At 36.7% G+C, this 20,098-nt stretch overlaps 1 protein-coding gene across 1 annotated transcript; it reads right to left on the minus strand.

The window, feature by feature from the left end:
• Positions 1-459: 459 nt before the first annotated feature.
• On the minus strand, positions 460-6,172 carry LOC101314389 (type I inositol 1,4,5-trisphosphate 5-phosphatase CVP2-like). The gene is made up of 12 exons (XM_004302677.1): positions 6,154-6,172; positions 5,813-5,939; positions 5,152-5,203; positions 4,981-5,065; positions 4,805-4,876; positions 4,281-4,359; positions 3,873-3,977; positions 3,147-3,621; positions 2,864-3,054; positions 2,580-2,688; positions 2,321-2,469; positions 460-1,199 (listed from the first exon to the last, which is right to left on the minus strand). The coding sequence occupies exons 3-12, from the start codon at positions 5,179-5,181 to the stop codon at positions 914-916; spliced, it is 1,581 nt and encodes a 526-aa protein (XP_004302725.1). The 5' UTR covers positions 5,182-5,203; positions 5,813-5,939; positions 6,154-6,172; the 3' UTR covers positions 460-913.
• Between the last annotated feature and the right edge of the window lie 13,926 nt (positions 6,173-20,098).

A 20,098-nucleotide genomic window follows, 5' to 3' on the forward strand; every position in this document is an offset into this window, starting at 1 on the left:
GCCAGATCAAATAAACGCAACATCCACTGGAATGATGAAACTAAGTGTCGTCAAATTTAATTTTGGACGACAACTTATTGATAAAACTGAGCTATTTGTAATGATGCTTCTTCTAGATAGAATTATCTTTACAGTGTATTACCGTTTTGTAAAACCAAATTGAGTATCCAGGTGTGCACTCTTTGCTGTTAAAATAATTTTCGTGTATCATAATTTGACGGCTTAAGTGTAACAAAAAAACATAAAACAAAATTGACGGCTTAAGGGTGTTTAAGGTCGGATTATCCTAATGAGTGACGGGTCATCTTTACAAAATTAGTGACACTTGCCATGAGCTCAACTTTATCCGATACAGATAGCATACATAGGCAATGAAGAACACCAGGGATTGAAATAATTTTAATTTCATTAAAAATTTGTAAAGACGACCAAAATGACGAACAAGGAGATTAAATCATCCGAGTTCCTCTTAAACCCGGCCTTCACTTCATAGTTAATACTGTCGTATCCCTTCCTCTATTTAATTCAAAGGGAAGAGATCAAAATTCCTCTGCCAAAAGCTGAACCATTTACAGTTAATCACCAGCACCAAAATCAACTTGTATCAAAAGCAGGTTTTCAAAATAGCTTATAAACTCACGCTTCCACGCATGTCCAATATGCCCAGAGCTGCAGCCACTTTACTCTCCATACCAACTTCTCAGTAGTCTTAAGAAGCTTTTAATTTGCTTGTACTCTATATATATCTATATATAATCAGCCACCGTCCCACTGTTGAAAATGTCGGGAACACGCGTCAGAAACCCAACTGCTGCTTCTGTCTGTCTTAACAGTTTCAGAGATCCATTACACAATGTGCTGCACTCTCTAAGTTCTGCATTGGTCTTCAAAAGGTAAGCTTAGCTTGTGTGATTCAGAACCTGGTGGAGCCTGTGTTTAAGCAGCTTTTTGCTCTTGTGAGTACCAAAAGCTCTTCGGCTTGCACTTTGGCCAAGCATGTCACTGGCAACCGAGAATTCGGACCAACTCTGTTACTTGCTGTGTTTGTGGGAACAGCAGGTTTGGGTTTTTTCTTGCTGGCCAAGTCTATTTGGACTGCAAACAAAGAATAGACCGGTCTGTGGTCCGAGAACTTTGATTCCCCTCTTAAATACCACATCTGTTCAAGTCCTTCTCCTTTCCATAGAATCCTGTCACACCTGCAATATGCATCAAGACCCACATTAGCTTCCCAACAATATACTTAGAACTATCTGTAACACATTTACATCCGAGTGTAAACGTAATCCGGTTTTGGAAAGAGTGGATTGCGTGCGCCCAATCCATATGTGATCCGGTTTGATAGAAACTTGAAGTCTCGATGAATGCAAATTTTATGAATACTATTAGGTATTCCTACTTGGTTTGGGTTGGTTTATAGAAAAATAGTACCAAGAGACTATAAAATAAGGCAAGTTGTTTTGAGAGTGACAATGTTTCATAGAAGATAATGATACTGTTGAAATAAGATATATTGCAGACATGGCCGATCTGTACATGTCACTTGTATTATTTTTTTTAGCAGATGAAGGAAACAGGTCTCACCTGCCAAACTCTACCACTTATATTAAACTGTACTTATCACAATGCTTCAATTAATGTGCAATGCAAATGATGATGATGTTGAATAAGAATCTTGATTTCATGAGGTCTACAGCAGAAACACTAATTGGAAAGTGATATATTAATCCCCACCCTCTGTGCTTATTTTAAAGATTAATGCTTTAAGTGAAATCAGCTTAACAGAAATGTGAAGAGTGAGTAGCAGAAAAACAATTGAAACATCTTTTCAACAAATCAAGAACCTGCAGCCTGGAGTCGATACATGTTCAACAAAAGTGATAGAACTGGTCCAGAAAGATTCTGGAGGTGCTCAATTACATTAAGCTAACCATGCCAATTACATCAATTGGTGCGTATTCAATTATGTATAATACACACACATATGTATGGAACTATGCAGCAAAGGTTTAGGTTGAGGCATAGTTTTAAAAAGATTATCAACGAAGTATTGCTACATGTACCGCATTTTTCAACCACATTGTGGTGGAGATCTCACTCAAAGAGAGATGAAACTCACTGGTGAAATGCGTATATAATTAACAAATTATTCTAAAACATTATGAGACATAAGATTACATGTGTTTGTGTGTGTGATGATGGTGATCACTACTTGGTCCTCATTTCAATAAACTAAATGAATGGAATATTCTACATTGTATGCAATAATTCATGTACAGCTCAAATAATAGGGAAACAGGAAACTTGTTGGAATTCTTACCAGGCAGGAGTGCGTCTCTTCTCTCTAGAATTCGAAGTTTGGGCAACATAATGATTAGAATTTGCAAGGTATTTGTAAGTTGGAGCAAAATATATCCTCCCTTCTTCCCACCCCTTAAATACTCTACCAGCTTGTTGCTCTATTCTTAGCTGCCAAAAGCAATCAAATCTACGCATAAGATTGAAACTGCCTTCCTCTATAAATGAAGTTAAAAAAAAATTAAAAAAATAAAAAATTCTTTCAGTAATTACAATCTTACCTGATCTTTCTCTAAAAGTGCTTGCCAATTTTGCTTCTGCAGAAGCTCATGTGTGTCGGCGCAAGCAGCTGCTAGCCGGTAATTTAAATCCCCAAGCCAAATAATCTTGCTGAACAGGAAAGTAGATTTGTAAGATAATTGACGCATAACAATAAACTTTTGTTGTGAGATGAAGAAAAATCAATAATATTCAGAAACGCTAATTCTGTTTTGCCAGTTATATGTGTCTAATGGTCTGATTTTCAATAAAAAATATTTAGTTATACAGGAGAGGAAAGACTTACTCATGGTCTAATATGCTATCAGGAGGAAGTGGTCGTGTTCTACAAGAGTGAGAAAACTTTGTTTTCTTTAAAATTTCAATGACATCTGAATTCCTTCTCATCTCATCCCCTTCTTTCTCACCAGAAGTTAAGTGAGCACAGACAAAGCAAAACGTTGTTTTATGCAATGTCATGCTTATCGATATGGAACCCTGTGAAAAAAAATAAAAATTACAACATTATAAAGCTTAATCTCAATGTAGCCATGCACCAACAGTCCAACACAATGTAGCCAGTAGCTAACCTTATTTCCAAGATATCCCATTATGCCTCGACCAACACACGAGACCTTCATGTTGCTAATGTGTCTGCAAAGATCAGCACGAACCCACACACACAAGAAAATTCCCACCATCTGCTTGCTCGCTGCTAAACAATAACGATGTCTTTGCATTAGACTACTATCCTGCATCCCCTGCCCCAATGGGGAGCTTGGTGAGCTTTCTCCACTAGTTGATGCGGGATTAAAATTCAGCAGTCTCTCGAAATCTGCAGTACTGAGCTCATCTTCTAAGGAAAGCAAGTCCGAGAAGCTGAGCCTTGGCATCATGTTGCCTTGCTGATCAAGATGATCATTATGGTTGGCATTATTGGAATTAGGAAGTCCAGGGTCATTCTTGTTAAGAGCATCTCGAATAAGGGAAAGCCACTTGTCAGCCGGCCCCTTGTCTTCCGCACCCAATACATTACCCGCGTTTAAAGGAACAATTTCTTGGAACCTATTAAGAACGATACGGCAAATTACAAATCAAATAGTCAGATACATTATGTTTTTTAAAACGTTGATGTCGCGTTACTAGAAAATACGCAGAATACCCGGTGCCCAAACATATAAGGAATGTTAGATTGGATCTAATAGTGTCATTATAGGCTGGACCACTATTAGTAGAGACTATTAAAGTATTAAACAGACTAAGTAAAAAACAGGAAAGCAGTCTAATTTGGGATACAAATGGGGAAAGACCATTACCCTAGAACGTAGATATCTGCAGGAGTTGGGGACCTAAGCCATTCCCTCAAATTCAAGTCCTTGTGTGGTGACTTGCCTCCAACATTCCATGTCCCCACGAACATCCTAAAACCAAACAAACAGATCCAAAAAAACACCATTTTGTTAGTTAAACTCCAAAAACTAAAAACTTGTCAAAAGAACCAATTTCAAAGCGAAACCGTGGAAAACTAGAACATAGATAGATACAAGTCATACAACTCGATCTCCAATTTCGGAAAGTGTTTTCGGAACAATCACAACACACATCAACAACTAGCAAGCCTTCACATTACGCGAACATAAACAAAAATTACCAATCAAGAAAGCTACATCGAGTATATATACGGGTATATATACTCCATCTATGAAACGTTAGGGTTTGGTTACCTGAGGTTGAGATTGTCGGTGACAGCTGCTGCCTCCGGTGCAAAACTTGGGCCGTAAGTTTCCTCCATCAACCACCCATCTTGAAAAACATTAAACAAAATAAAATTTGATCAATACCCTAATAACACTCAAAGCTCAAACCCCAAAACTGGAAAAAGCCTATCAACTTTCACAGAAAGGAAGGGGCAAGTGACTCCTAGTTAGAGTTCATGTTACTGCACCACATGAAACTCACACCCCCAGTTCCTCCACCGTTCACGTGGCAGACCCACAACCATTCTGGGTTCGAGTTGGGACAGTTCTCGAGAAAGAAAAAGAAACACAACCCACACACTCCACCGTACACGTGGCACACAACCACTCCCTCCCGGAGCCAAAGACCCAACTGGACGCAACTCACACCCAGACGGACTCATCTTCCGTCCAACTGGATCATCGCCGGCGGGGTAGTGAAATTACTGGGCATTTGCCACGTGGATGAACCGTGAAGTTTTACAGTGACCCTACACAGTTAGAATTCGTACCTGCAACATCGTCCGGTACGACGACGTACTGGTCCTGGTCCGAGCAACTCTTCCTCCTACTCTCAGTTGCATCTGACACAGTTCACAACAAACACCAAGTTCAGCAAACCAGTTATACCAGGCAAAAAACAACAGAAAACATTCCAAACAAAAAACCCGGTGACCGGAAAACTTACTTTTTACAGAGTAATCGGAATGAAACTCGTCGCCTCCGCTTGGTATGTTTAGCCATTTCTTCACTACTGCTCGCGGCCAAGAATTCTGCAAACAAACGTTACAGGTGTTTGGGTTCAGGCAGCTCGATATTCTCGACAGAACAAAAGCTTTAATGGAGATAAATTTCGTACCTTTGGGATATTTCCTCCGTTAGTCCGCATTGCTTTTTGTGGGTTCTGAAATCTGAATGGGATGGAAGAGAGTTTAACAAGTGTTCAAGGTTATCCGAATCTATCACAGAATAATGAGTATTTTGTCTATGAAACTGAGAAGAATATGATTTGTGGAAGTGAAAGTCGTCGAAAAACAAAGTGGGGTGCAAATCAAATACCAAGAGGGGGTTAAAGAAGCAGTATTTGTTAAGAGATTTTTGTTCGGGCAAGAGAAAACGAAATATCTAAGAGAGGGGCTTAAACAAGTGTTAAAATGGATCATTCACGGCAATATAAAAGACCCAGTTGCAGGGGAAGTGGAGACAGCTTAGGAATCAACGTAATCGAGCTGAAAATGGGAAAATTAAAATTGAAAATGTCTTATTTTGTGCTAAAGATATAATTAATGGGAGAAAACTGAATAGGCCAGGTTCATCCTTTTCAGTGAGGAATATTTTCTTTACAAGGCAACGCTGTTATAGCCTTTACAGAAGGGAAGACAGAGTGGAAGACCATGAATTAAACAAAGAACAATGGCAAGCAAAAAAGACTTGATCTTTATCATATCTTTAGCCAGAGATCAAAATCTAATTAACTATGTGAAAAAGGCTCCTTTTTGAGTTTCAGGGATATATTATACCTGTAAAAATGAAGATAGAAGCTTGAAGAACCAAACCCAGAATGGTCCTGGTTTCAGAAACTGAGGATTTGAGTTCTGAAATTGAGGCAGAAGGGTCTCAAGCTCTTGATCATGTGAGAAAACCCAACTGAGCAAATTGTGAAACAGATCAGAAACAGAAAAAGACAGGGCCTCACATAAATAGCGAGGCAATGGAACAGAGGGAATCATAAACACTGTATGACATTGCAGATTGGAAATGGAATGGACTCCTCTGGTCACCAAAACCAATAGTTACATGAAGTAAAACAAATTTGGTTTTCGGTTTTTGTAAGGTAAAACAATAGAGTGAGGGCACTAACCAGAATCGACGAGGGAGTGAAGGGACTGAAAAGAAAGAGAGGCTCAAAATCTCGTGCTTCTCTTTTTGTGGAGCTTTCGTTTTCGTTCAGGTAAAAGAGACAAGGAAGAAGCTCGATGTGGTCTTCTTTGCCTCTTTTGGTTGGCTGGAGAAGATGTTTGAGGAGAGAATGCAGAGGAAATTTTGGGGGCGTTCCTCGGAAAAGCAAAAAGGAACCAGTTTGCTTCTCAAACTTATAAACATTTAGAGAGAGAAAAAGGCAAGTCACAGAGATTTTAGTGAGAGAGAGAAAGAGGGGGGAGGGGTGTTGAACTTTGAAGTCCAACTTTACAGGCACACTTTAGGTCTTTAGTCACTGTAGAGATTTAGAGGAATGGAGTTACCATGCTCGGTGAGATTTGTGTAACTAAATTCCAGTAATGGAGAATTTGACTCTGTTTACCATCCAGGGATTTACTTAGAATCTTTTTTTTGCTATTTTTTCGGGATGAAATTGCCACATGGGGTCTTTTAAGTTACTATTACCTTTGTCATCTTTTGTTCAATATATATGGCAAAATATATATGGTCACTTTGGTACTTGAAACTAGGGAATCTTTGGTAATATCATGTGGGGTGCCAATTAGTCCATGATTTTTCTTAGATTTGCCATTTTTTCAAGATGAAAAGTCAACCCAGTTTGCACTGGAGAGTTGTCATCAAGGCAATTTTCAGATTTCTTTGTTAAAGAAAAGGAAATAAGAAGAAGTTTACGAGAGAGATTCATATTTTATTTTTAAACATATAGCTTCAAGTGTGTTTAGTAATGTCGTTGAGCAAAGAGAGTTCCGTCGATCACCACTTCAACTATCTTTTTGTCTCATCTTCTCTACTGGTAGGTTAAAATATAGTTCATGACCAATCGTTTCGGGTCAAAACTATTTTAAAATTCTCGTGTCTCTTTGTAGCTTAAGAGAACAAAAGTTATAGGTTAAGGACTCATAACTGATTTTAGATTTAAACAAGAGCATCAAGCATAGAGAGTTTATGTCCACCACCGGTCTGATTATCTTAATCAAAGTTTTCTTTTTCTAGTAAGTTAATATTTGAAGTGTATATGTAAATCATTCTAACAAAAAAGTAACTGTAATTAAAAATATAAAATACTAAATAGTAATGAGTTTGATGAACGCATTGGCCAAAGTATTTTGAGCACTCCATCTCTGTTCTGCCCAAGAGATCCATAATTTAGATTCTATATTCACATTCAATGCTTATGTAAATCTGTAATTGATGGGGTAAAAACCTGCATCAGATGCAGCAGAGTTCATATTGAGCAAGATGCATAAACAATTAAAAGAATGGTCAAATTGGTTAAGGGTCTGTGCACCTCTTCCCAGAGCTCAGTCTTGTGCGCTTTGTTTGGGTTGCCTGCAACTATTAACCCTGCTCCAGTAGAGACCGTCGTGTCCTTTTCTGGGTCCACTCGTAACTCTATGTCATGACATACAAACTCGGACTAGGAGCACCATCTGGTAGAACAATCAAGAGAGAAGTTTATGTACTGAATTCTCATATATGGAGTCTGATCGGATAAGCTTTTAGTTTCTGTTGCATTCTTTAACTTCTAACAATTTCATTGAAGATTCAAAATGCGCATAATGGACGTTGTACATGAGTTCTTTTGTTAGAGAAGGTAAACACATTTCCTACTGTTAGAGTTTACTTTTATAACCATACGAGGTCGTGTTCTATGTTAATAAGGAAAATACTTGCGTTGTGTCCGACCCAGTCTGGACGCATTAGTCCGGATTTTCTCTTATTTTCTCTTATTTGCATACTTTTACTATTGTAAATCATAATCTTAATCGTTCAAAAGTTGAATTAACTAATAAAAAGATCACCTCTACAAAAATCAATGTAAACAAAAATCGTTTGCTAAGCCGAATGTATCAAACAAAGGAACGGCTTATCATGAGATTGCTTACTTTCACCAAAATCGTCGATTTGTTTATTGCAATCAGTTAAGCACACAAAATTTTTTAAAATTGATTTCTTGTAAAGGTGATCTTTATTGGTTAATTTAACTTTTAAACGGTTAAAATTATGATTTATATTAACAAAAATATGTAAATAAGAAAGAGTCCGGACAACTGCGTCCAGACTAGGTCGGATGCAAGTTTTTTCCTGTTAATAATAGATTTACAGATGCATAAGTGGAAATCCATGATTTTCTACAACCAGGAAGTCCAACAACCTCTAAACAATAATACATGCACCGCATAAATGATTTTGAACTAATCACAATAACAATTCTATCAATTCGAAATAAATAATGGTTTCTTTCCATTGCCGATTTTAATCTAATTCTTTACAAAAAATTAATTTATTTGTTGTTGTCGTCTTTGTTTTTGTTTTCTCTGCTTTTGGAAATAGTATCTCACATTTGTTAGCACAATAAAGTAAGTAAAAGGTTAATGGGCCAAAAAACAAGACGAGCCATGTAAATATTCTTTTTGATAGAATTCATATCATTTTCTTAAAGGCTTTTTATGTTGACAGATTAATTTGTGTATGGAGATCATAAACCGTTTCCTCATCTCTGACCACTAAGAATATATTAGGATTTAACTGTAATTAGCCTCGATAGGATATGAACCTGGGTATAGGAGTTTCACATTTAACTTGACCGCATGTGATACTTGACATGTTTATATCCTACAAAAGATTGAAAGCTCAATCGTATCAACAAAAAAAAGATTGAAAGCTCAATCTAAACCTCTCATTGATGAGGAATTAAACAACCAGGTATGTTACAAAAGATCGAAAGCTCAATCTTAACGTCACATTGATGAACATCCACATGGATGTGTTGTTTCAGTGTTATGTCAATTATCCTTGAAGTAGAGCAAATACTTATTTAATGGCTAGGAGAAGAAGCAGTACACCTCATCCTGATCTTTGTAAAAGTCTAATTTGTCGAAAATCGAGTTTTTCTCCATCTCCAAAACAAGTTCCGACCGAATTGGACCCAGAGATATAAGGGGTGCAATAAACGTGCTAATATAAATCGAGGATTAAGAGGATAGGGATCGAGAGACAGCTAGAAATGACCCAAGTCCAAATTTTGATATGATATTTGAAATTTCTATATATATACAGTACATATGTATGAGTACGTATTCGATGTATATATACACATACACACGTACACGGACACAATACAACATGGATCAAGCACTCGATGTTCTTCTTTCTCATTCACTTTCTGGTTTCTAATCTTTTTATGCATGTAGACAGTTGGATGACGGAAGCATCGATCTGCAAGAACAGAGGCTCGAGCAGCAACTGGTTAATTAGCAGTTTGAGGTAATTAAATCCATATAAGAAAAGAAAGAGGAATCAAATTGTTTCCTAAATGAAAAGAAGTTTTTGGTAATTTGATTCCAAATAGAAGAAAAAACAACAACAGTAATATGTAACTTGCAGCTCAAGAATCGAGAGGGAGTAGAAATGTAGAATGATTACAGACTGACATCCAATAAATAAAATGGTGGCTACAACTACAAGCGGTAAAAGTCTAATAACTAGCTGATGTGACAAAAATATATAGTAAGAACCAGAGAGCAGTGAATACTGATAGTGATAATAACTTAATAAGTACTTCCATTTCATAACGAGGTGCAGCAGCTACGCCAATCTAACAACTAATCTTGTTTGTTAGTACAAGAAGTATAACGTTGCCAGGTTTCATACATGGTAGTAGTCCACCAACCTGGTCTTAATTTGTTCGTTTTCTGAAACATACACCAGCAGCAACAATATTAATTCAGGAGCACAACGCAAGCGAAACAGCTACGCAATTGATCAGTTACGTTAAACTTTTCATCTTGGATTTTCAAGTCGATCGAGGCATAAATGAATCACATTTGGTTGCTGGTGTTTGTCAATGGAGAGGCGTCATCTTCGAACTTCTTTGCAGTAACGTACTGCTGAGGACATATCCAACTGTATTACTGTACTGTAGTAAACTTCGAACTTCTCCCGTCGAGTTAATTGAACTTGGGACTAAATACGCCATTCCAGAATTTCAATCAAAAAAAAATTTCAATGCCTAATTACAACACACGGCAGCACAGCAGCAGTGTCAAAATGGTCCTCGACTAAACTATATATGAGAGCCCAAAAAGTTGTATAGGCAGCTTGTATTAACCCAACACTCGGCCAGATCCTTTTGTTGCCAAGTGAATCACGTCCCACTTTTCCACTTAATCGGTAAATTACCCCAAGTAAAACCCTTACTAATTATCTACGTAATCGGGTATTAGTGCACGTTTTAGGGCGTTTTCCGTACAGCTTGCTACTAATTACCCACAATGACAAGAGCTTCATTAGTAAAATCGACCAAATTAATTTGTGTTTAAACACGTGCCGGTGCCTTAATGCACAAGTCAAGGTTAGCTTGACAACATTGATCATCCAAGATTAGGCAAAAATCCGTAGTAATCCAAATGAAAATTATATAATTAGAGGTGGATTAAGGGCCCTAATCTAGCCTGTGCCCCGGATATAAACAAACAGAAGCTAATACCGTATGGAATAGTTTAAGCTCTATAATTATAATTAACTTTGTAGCCAATGCCTTTGAGCAAGGTGTCCCGGAAGAGTTAAAAGTTGGGGCTCTGTGGCCTTCACACAGTGGCTGAGAAAAGATTCGATAATCAAGCCTAGAAACCTAACCCAATATGCTGCTGGAATGGAATTCAGTTTTAAAATGATATTGGCTTGGTCAAGTTCACCTTAAGCGAGGCATAGATGGGTGCTCTCTTGATGTCATCAGCTTGAACTTTTTCTTCTACATTACATTGTTTTTCTTTTGGAACTTGTTTTTACAGGAAGAATAATCTGATCCAAATTGGAAGATAATGAATGAAGCTAGCTAGCCAGTTTAGTTTGTTTCGATTCCCATGTATAATTAGATATGACTTATTGGACAATCCTTATGGTTAATCATAGTTTGTATATTTTCAATAAAGATCAAACTGTACATATCGTATTGTTAAAGAAATCAAATGGCAAATACATACATACTTCACCGTCGTACGTATTTATTTTGTGGCAAATATTACTACCACATTTGTGAAACTATTATCATCAACATCAATAATAAGAATTAATTATATCAAGGCCGCTATACACTGAAGAAATTCGCCTCCCGAAACACATATATACTCTTTATTGTGATCGGACATATAATTTGACGAACTAATTACAAGCATATACATTGTGCATTGTGACAAAGCACTAAGCCATATAAGTCCATATATATGAATTGATCTTTGTAAATGCTGACCTTTGTATTGTCTTATTAACGAGATTTTCTTGTGCATGACAGTAACTTAAATCTGTATTTCTACGTAATAAAACAGTAGTCCTATACGTCGCCATCCATTTCTGATGTGAAGAAATCTTTGAGATCTAAATTACAATATTTCAGCCGAAAAAGAGGAATTAAATATAATACTGAGGGAGTGAGGGCCTCTGTATATATATATACAGTTTGATTTACTGGACACGTAGTCTAAATTTTACACACGACGAACACCTTTTTGACGAGCGCAATAGCAGCAAAGCCCTCAGCATTATTCAGAAGCAGGCAGGCAGAGTCGTATATAATCTGAGATGGAGATCGAGTACAGCCAATTAGTTAGTCCCGGTGTTTATCCTTAATTAGAACCTTCCATATGATCGATCTCTGTTGTGATTGTATGAAGCAACTTTCGGGGATTTGGGGACAAATGCCTCCAAATTACGCGATGTTAACAAACAATAATTACCAAGATAAGCATGCATGATGATAAGAAAGCTTAGGTCATGAGGTTTACATTTTACTTTAATTTGCTTTTACTTCTATTGGTAACTAGCTGGTATATAGCTTAGTTATATATGTATGCTTACGTTATTAGACTCAGCCAGCTGTTTACATATATTACTATGAATTTTGTTTTATACCAGAACTATGAAAAATTAGTGTACATTAACTAATTCACGAAATATTTTTTTTGAAGAACTTAAGAAATGAATCACTAAAATTACAAGTAGAAAGAGAAAAACGAACGATCAATAAGTCGCTTTGTTAGCTTACGCGCGCCTAAACATGATAAGAAGAACTACCGAAAGAAGCAAAGGTTTAAGCCGACGTGGTACCACTAAGTGTGTGTTTAATAGAATTAATCTGATGATTAGAAGGTTCTAATTAAGTTGAGACTAACCATACTTAGGTTGCAGTAGCCAAAAAAGTGGTGTCGATCAATTGAGGGTACCCAAAATCCCAAACGGTCAAGACGTTAGTTTATTAGGGTTTTGCTTTCTTAATGGAGGAATCACAAGGGTACGGTCTAGAGTTTTCTAGATGTCCCAAGTTTCTATTTCGTCTCTCCTACTTGGGGACTCGAAATAGTTGGATGGATGAGGAAAACTTCAAAGCTTTTTTTTTTTGATAGGAAACTTCAAAGCTTTACTACCATCGATCTGCATGCTTACGGACGTTGATATGTACGAGTAGTACCCTTTTTGTTTCCCATTTTGGGTTCTAACAAAGAAAGAGGTAAAATTAGAAAATGGATGACAATGATCGACTAGCTAGATTTTGTAGTCGAGATATGATCCATTGAATATTTGATCGAAAATTGGAATTGGAGTACCCGAACACCTTGTGTCCGATTGACTTGTCAAAAAGACATTCCTAAACATTGATGTTTAACTAGCTACAATGATAGATTAAAGATGACATAATATCAACCCCTCATGAACGATCGTACATAAAGTTCTTGTAACAGCTCGTACCCATAATTTTGATGGTTAATTAGGTTAATTGGTATTATTTAAAGACAAATTGAGAAAAGTGGGCACAATAACCAAACACCTGGTATGAAAATTAGTGAGAAATTTGTTTTCCTATGTATATAAGAAAATACATTAAAAAGACTAAAGAACCAATTTTCTTCCCATCAACTAGACGAGATCTTAGTTTAGGTGAAGCTAGTTTCTTGGCCATGGAGAGGATCGTATCGATCACAATGCAACGGAAAGTGGATTAGTTAATAATCAGCACAACTAGAAATAATAAGCCGACCAAATTAACATAATGGCTCAGTGCTCGCATTATTAGAGTTCAGTGCTCTAATCATTAGCCTCACGAGCTAATTATACACATTCGGGGTCAGCTAACTAACATGCATGCATGTAGTTTATATCAATCTCAACTAGCTAGTCACGTCTAAATTAGTGTACTTTGAGCTCGATTACCATATATATATATATATGGGCAAAAGATGGAATACGCCCCCAGTCCCCATACGCCAAAATTGATCCAGCCATGTGGCTTCAGCATATCCACCCTTCGTCAGTAGTAAAAAATTTCTGTTAAGGACATATATGACAAATCCCACAATTACATCATGAAAAATATTCAATATTTCTGGCTTTTTGCGTCCTGTCTCCAACTAAGCTTGCAACAATTATATATAGAATCCCAGCTGCAATGAACTCAAGTACTTTGAGTGATTCAATCTCTTTTTGTCTGTTCCTTTCTAACAGCCTCAATAATCACTGAAGAAATGAAGGGAATAAGTTATTGGTTTGTTATATAGCTCTTCAAGTCATGATTGTGTTTTTGCAACAGACTTCTTTCGCCGCATAGAGACGCCTTCTAACCTTTAAGCCATGCTCCTCCTCTTATTTCCTCCAAACTTCCTCCTCGGAGGGGAATGATTCTCTTTGGCTAACGGTGTTGGCTTTCGGAGCTCTTCGCCGCGCTTCACGATTTTGACCGGGCCGATGAGGAGGATTTGAGGAACAGGAGCCTTCTGCAATGGGGAGGCGGAGGCTGTGGTGTTGTTGACTTGTTGGGACGGGCCGGCTTGTGTTGTTGTCGGTCTGGGGACTGGCGGCCGAAGAGAGAGAGAGAGAGAGAGAGAGGCTAGAGAGGAGGTCTGGGTTAGGGGTTAAGTACGTGAGAGAGAGAGAGAGGCAGAGAGGCTGTTAAGAGTCTGAGAGAGAGAGAGAGAGAGGCTGTGGGGTTAAGGGTCTAAGAGAAGAGAGAGAGGGGTTGTGGGGTGAGGATTTTTTGCGATCTGACATAAATGACCTTAAAATTTAACTGTAAAAATGATATTTACTGTAATCGTAGTTAATTATTAATTTTACTTATTTACCCTTTAGTTTTAAATTAGATGGCTGATATAATGCCACGTGGCAAGGCCCTACTTCGTTGTACACTACGCCCGTGTATTTCAGCGCTTTCCATATATATGGGCCACTATCATAACATGCAAATCCGGATCCCCGTCATGATTCATATATATATATATATATACACGATCTTTAAATTTGATAAATTTTGTAAAATGATCTATGCATTAGGTTCTACAAACTGAACGGTAAAGATGTGAAAATATGACAAAAAAATGAGTCAAATATGAAACTTCACACTTTAATTTCAAAACGAAAGTTTACTATTCTGAATAGAACCCTGCTCTGTGTGTGTATATATATATATATATATATTTATATATATCCATAGTTAAGTGTTCATATGGGGCTCATTAGATGTTCGTAATAGAGATTATTAGTAGCAACTTACAAATAATATAGAAGCCGGATGCATTATTGACTTTATACAACAATATCATTACTCTCATCAACAAATTCATTACTCTTGTGTTATTGTATATCACACATTCAGTACGTATGTAGTAGTTAGTAGACCTAGAATCTGAATACAACTACTTAATTGTGATAGCATAAATAGAGAATTCATTTAAGAATTCATTTATCGTTTTGAGTTTATGGTTTAGTCTTCAAACCGCGGTGTTCTTCATCCCACCCTTCTGACTTAAACTACTCCATAAAACAGACTCAAGTATATACGCAAAAGTTCTTATTTGTATACCAGATATATACGTACGTACAATGGCGAAAATATCTGCTGGCTTCAAATTTCAATTATGCTAGGAATGCTTAAGCAGGTGGCTTTATAATTAATCGCATGGTTTTTAAGCTGAAATCAACAGATCATTCCATTTGAAACTAGCTACTTTCAACAACTATCGCATTAGCTTGAATAATTGTCCCTTAAGCAACTTAACTAATCAGGATTATTGTTTCGTACGATCTCTTATAATCATATAAAGAATTGCGCCGACCACTTTACGATGAAATTCCAAAGTCCCTTCCATTTGTTAACGTCGATCTCTTGCTCTGATACAGCTAGCCTAGCCTCTTCTTCTTCTTCCTCATTTCTTTTTTCTCAGCTGGTTGCTTTAGGTTGCTGTTGAAGCTAGAATGGACAGCAAAAACATGATTCACGTCGTCGCAATACGATTCATAACTTGGAGGCATGCATTAGTAAATTAGACCACTAATTAAAGTAGCTCTCATGAATTAATCATCACTTCAAATTCAAGGGTCCTGCGCCTCCTGCCAATATGCTAGAAGAAGAAAGAAGAAGACGATTAAGTTAGTCGGTTCATATTATTTAGTTGACGACATTATAAGCAACACTCGAAGGAGTCGAAGCACTAGAAAGTTTATGCATATCATAAGCAACGATTCTGTCACGCATGAAAGATTCAGATATTGGACCATTGAACAGAGTAGTGAATATTATTGTTCTGGACAATCTATTCGTTTCAAGTATATAATTTACTCAGAGATCATGTAATCTGAAATGAGACCTATGAAGTCAGTCTTCGATCATGAGTAATGTTCATGATTAGAATCAGTGCTGATGTTTGATAATTTCTCCTTCAATAACATATTTTCATGATTGATCAACAGCGATGGCACAAATAGACTGATGGCCCTAATAATAGAGAAAAATATCGATCGTTTAAAACAGTTTTTAAAAAAATTGGCTGCTATTTCAGTGGTTGAAGTGCATCACAACATTTTGCTTTTGAATTAGGTTTTATATATATAAAATTCCCAAGAACATGGAGTCCATTGCATTTGAATTGAAAACTTAAAACAGCGTTGTTCGTTGCATTTGAATTGACAATTCTCATCCCCAATTTAAACTACTCCATAACACTGTCGTGAAGCTGCAAAACTTTTCTGTTTCTATTATGTACGTACTCTAATGGAGATTAATATATAAGGGCTTCAAAGTGATCGACGATCCATTATAGAAGGCCTGCTCTAATGAACGTTAATTTCACATGGTTTGTAAGCTGAATTGGATCGTTTTCTTTGGAACTTCTTTCAACAACAAGCGCATTAGCGTAAACAATTGGTTTAAGCATGTTAATTAATCAGGATTGTGGCTTCCTACGATTTCTTACAATCTCATTAAGGAATTTTCTGTAGCATCACCGACCAGTACTAGTACTTTACGAAGAAACTGATATGTCCCTTCCATTTGTAAACATCTGTGTTGCAATCAAACACAATCATAGATCTATTCTCTATTGATTCTCAGGTTACTTTTTGTTGGTGTTCAGAAGAGAACGGACAGCAGAAACATGATTCACGTAGTCGCAATATGACTAGTTAAGAACTTGGAGGCAATGCATTAGTAAATTCGACCACTGATTAAAGTACTTCTCATAAATTGTTTATCACTTCAGATTCAGTGGTCGTGCCAGTATTCTATAAGCAGAAGAAGATTAAGTTAAGTCAGATCATATTTTAATCGACGATTGAGTAACTCAGAACGCTAGAAACTTCCTATGTATCATGAGCAATATTGATAAAGCCCTCAATAATTTTGCATTCAAATATATTTGGACTGTATGCAGTACGTTGTGAAGTCATGGCTGACCAAACCTCAACTATATATAGTAAACCTGTTGCATCGATCTTAATAGTAACGTCTTCTGTCAATCATCAATAGAATAGTGATTTCTCATTGGTTTGGACCACCTTAATTATCGTTTTAATTTTGTAGTCGAGATATGTCATTCGAATAGAAACTTGCTTATGATTCTCGTTATCTCATGGAAATGCTTATTAAGTCATTCCGTATATCCGAGTTCTGATCACAACGGATGCTGAATTCCTGTTGTAACTTGTTAGTGTAGCTCAGTAGCTGAGAATTTCACCTCCACTCACCGACGAGGTTCACTTTGGCAATCTGCCGGTGTAACCCCATTATGGTTAATTAGTTTAGCTGAAAAAGTTTTGAGAATGCTTGAAGAGTTCCAAATTAGAGGCAAATGTGGTGGTTATTAAGCAGAGAATTATATACCAACAAGTAAAATGGATCCCATCCACCCTGCAGGAGGAAAACTATACTTTCAAAAAGAATACTGATGCTGCCACTGATGATATTAGCATTGAGGTTTGGAATTTTAAAGGTGAACTAATGAGGTCTAGTCTAGTACATAATTTTTTTTTGGGGGTATAACTATGCAAAAATGTAGTACGGGATGAGCTGAATAAGTATTACATAGCAAATTACCATCAAACTTGTGCTGCTGTGCAATGAAATGGTTAAAAAAGGAGAGCCAAATTAACACTTCAAAACTTCAGTTATCCAAAGCTCGGGTGGACTTAACGAAGTCAAACATATACATTTGCAAGAACAAAAACAACATATACTTGGTTTTTTTTTTTTTTTTTAAATCATTCCAAGGCTTGAGCCAACCAAGCTTGCACTTGGCTCCGCGCTGGGTCTTGGGAATATAGAAAGGGGATGGGATCGAGTTTTAGAACTGGGGAATATAGAAATGGGAAATCCTCATTCATCTAGAGAGTGAACTTAAGGGTAGTAGGGTACCTAGCTATGATGGTATTAACGTTACCATTCTTTCATCATTGAAACCGACTCTTTTCAGCCAGTGCACTTGATCGATGATGCTGCGCAGCCAGCAAGTCATGGCAGCAGAGGTTGCACGGTGAGCCGTGGCTTTGGGTCTTGATGTTTTGGGCCTTGGGCGTCTAGTTTATTTTTAGTTTGCCTTTGCTAATCTAAGATTGGAAGAGGGCCGGCCAACTATACAGGTTCCTTTCACTATTCTGATCATTTCTGTTTGGTAATATTTAAGTATCATTTCTTTACTTTTCACTTTACTGAAAAGTGAAAATGCTCAATTTAAACCACGGTGAGATACTATATAAGCAACGTAACTCAAGTCGATCTCAATGAATTTTGGGTACGTAGCGAGTAATGTACCAAAGGAATAGGTGAGATTGGATTCGCCTCCACTTGGAAAAATGAAAAATATGAAATCCACTCGTTTCGTGGAAGGCGGGAAGGGGTTTCTGTTTCATTGTACAAATTTGAATGGCCTTATATTTGAAAGAAAAAAAAACAACAATTTTCAAAGACGGACTTGCCCACACAAACTCACAGTTTCTATTGTTTTTTTTTTTGGGAACATAATTAAACACACAGTTTAGTAGTTAAAAGTTTGAGACTTGTAGAAGAGTAGTCAAATTAACACGCCAAACACAAGCTCCTAGCTTAGTTAGCTAAGCTACTTCGAAAGGCTGCTTGAATTGAATGATACATTCTTTTCAAAGATGTCTAATTTCTTTTGGTCATTGGGAAAAATGGGACTTCTCATGTTATTTTTCTGTAAACAATTCCTTAGATAAACATATGGTCATCTCTATATACTACTTTTTTGTACTCTAAAGATTTCATAGGAACTTTAGTTTAGTTGTTTTCGCATACTTCCAGAGTTCCAGTTCTTATAGATCTGTGTTTTCAGACTGTTAATAAGAAGATATCAACCGCAAAGTAAAGATTTAAAACACTAATCACTATGTTCATTGTTGAGAAAATATTAATCTATCTTGAAAGGATTACTGTAGATTTCCCATAGTATTGGGCAAAAAGTAACTTGAGAGATTGTACGTAAAGAGTTTTTGCAATAAGGTTATAAATGTATCAATCAATACAAAGGGTATGCAAAGGCCAAAGAAACACCCTAAACTTTGTACATAGCCTGGAAAAGTTCTAGAAAAAATCATTAGTGGTTTCCCTACTTTTTTTTTTTTTTTTTCTCATATGAACTCCACTGCAACCACAATGTGAAGAAGAAATGAAAATTGTGAAATACTTCAATAAAACGGGAATTCAAATACAAACCATATGTATGGTGAAGAAGTTTGTCATTCTTTGTATATGATATATGTTCATCACGTACGGTGTCCATGTTTTGCAGTTGTTGGAGCAAAATACCCATGCATTTTGGGTTGTAATAGAACTTATAACAGAACAGGCTGTAGTCTTATAACGAATGATTAATTGCAATGAGAAAAAAAGGTTGAGTTAGTCGGGGGATCGAGTTAAAGTTGATATGATAATAAGCAAATTTGCTAGTTGAGGAAACAAGGTTAAGAAATTTTGTTTTGGTTTGCAACGAAAAACAAAGTTATCTATTGAGTTATTGGGGGAAAGCTGAAGTAGAACTGTAAGCAAAATTTTCTAAGCAAGGAGGAATGATAAAATAGCAACTATAAGCAAGATCTTTTTGCTAGTCAAAGAGATAAAACTAAGAAAATGTGATTTGAGCTAACAGAATGGGTGAAATTGTGGAGAATTATTTAGGTTTATTTGGAGGTATTAATTAATGAGTTAAGAGGAACTTAGGGTGAAAGTATAAGCAAAACTATTACAAGCCAAAGTTACCTGAGAAAATGATGCCGTGTAAATTTTGGCACAATTAGAAGAGAAGATTCATAGCAAAAGTATATCAATGTTATACTTGCTACAACGTTTGTAGGTTCTTCAATCACCCAATAGGCCAATATGCTTGTGCTAACATAAATCATTACAGGAAGAAAAAGAAAGGATGAGGAAGATCCAACATGTATCAAATCAATGCAACCTATTTAAGTTAAATAACAGAATCATGGTTACAGCGATGATCATTTGGTCCTATGATAATATGATAATCATTTTGTGACCACTGGCAACAAAGTAAGAAATCAGAGAATCAGATTTTGGTGCCATACTC

The sequence above is a fragment of the Fragaria vesca genome, linkage group LG6 (genome assembly GCF_000184155.1).
Source record: "Fragaria vesca subsp. vesca linkage group LG6, FraVesHawaii_1.0, whole genome shotgun sequence".
NCBI lineage: Eukaryota > Viridiplantae > Streptophyta > Magnoliopsida > Rosales > Rosaceae > Fragaria > Fragaria vesca.

Excerpts from the sequence above, each read along its gene's own strand:
- LOC101314389 (XM_004302677.1), bottom strand. The coding sequence starts at position 5,181 with ATGCGGACTAACGGAGGAAATATCCCAAAG. Across the intron at positions 3,622-3,872 it reads GCAGATATCTACGTTCTAGG|GTTCCAAGAAATTGTTCCTT; the intron begins GTAATGGTCTTT and ends CGTTCTTAATAG. Across the intron at positions 3,055-3,146 it reads TGGGATATCTTGGAAATAAG|GGTTCCATATCGATAAGCAT; the intron begins GTTAGCTACTGG and ends TTTTTTTCACAG.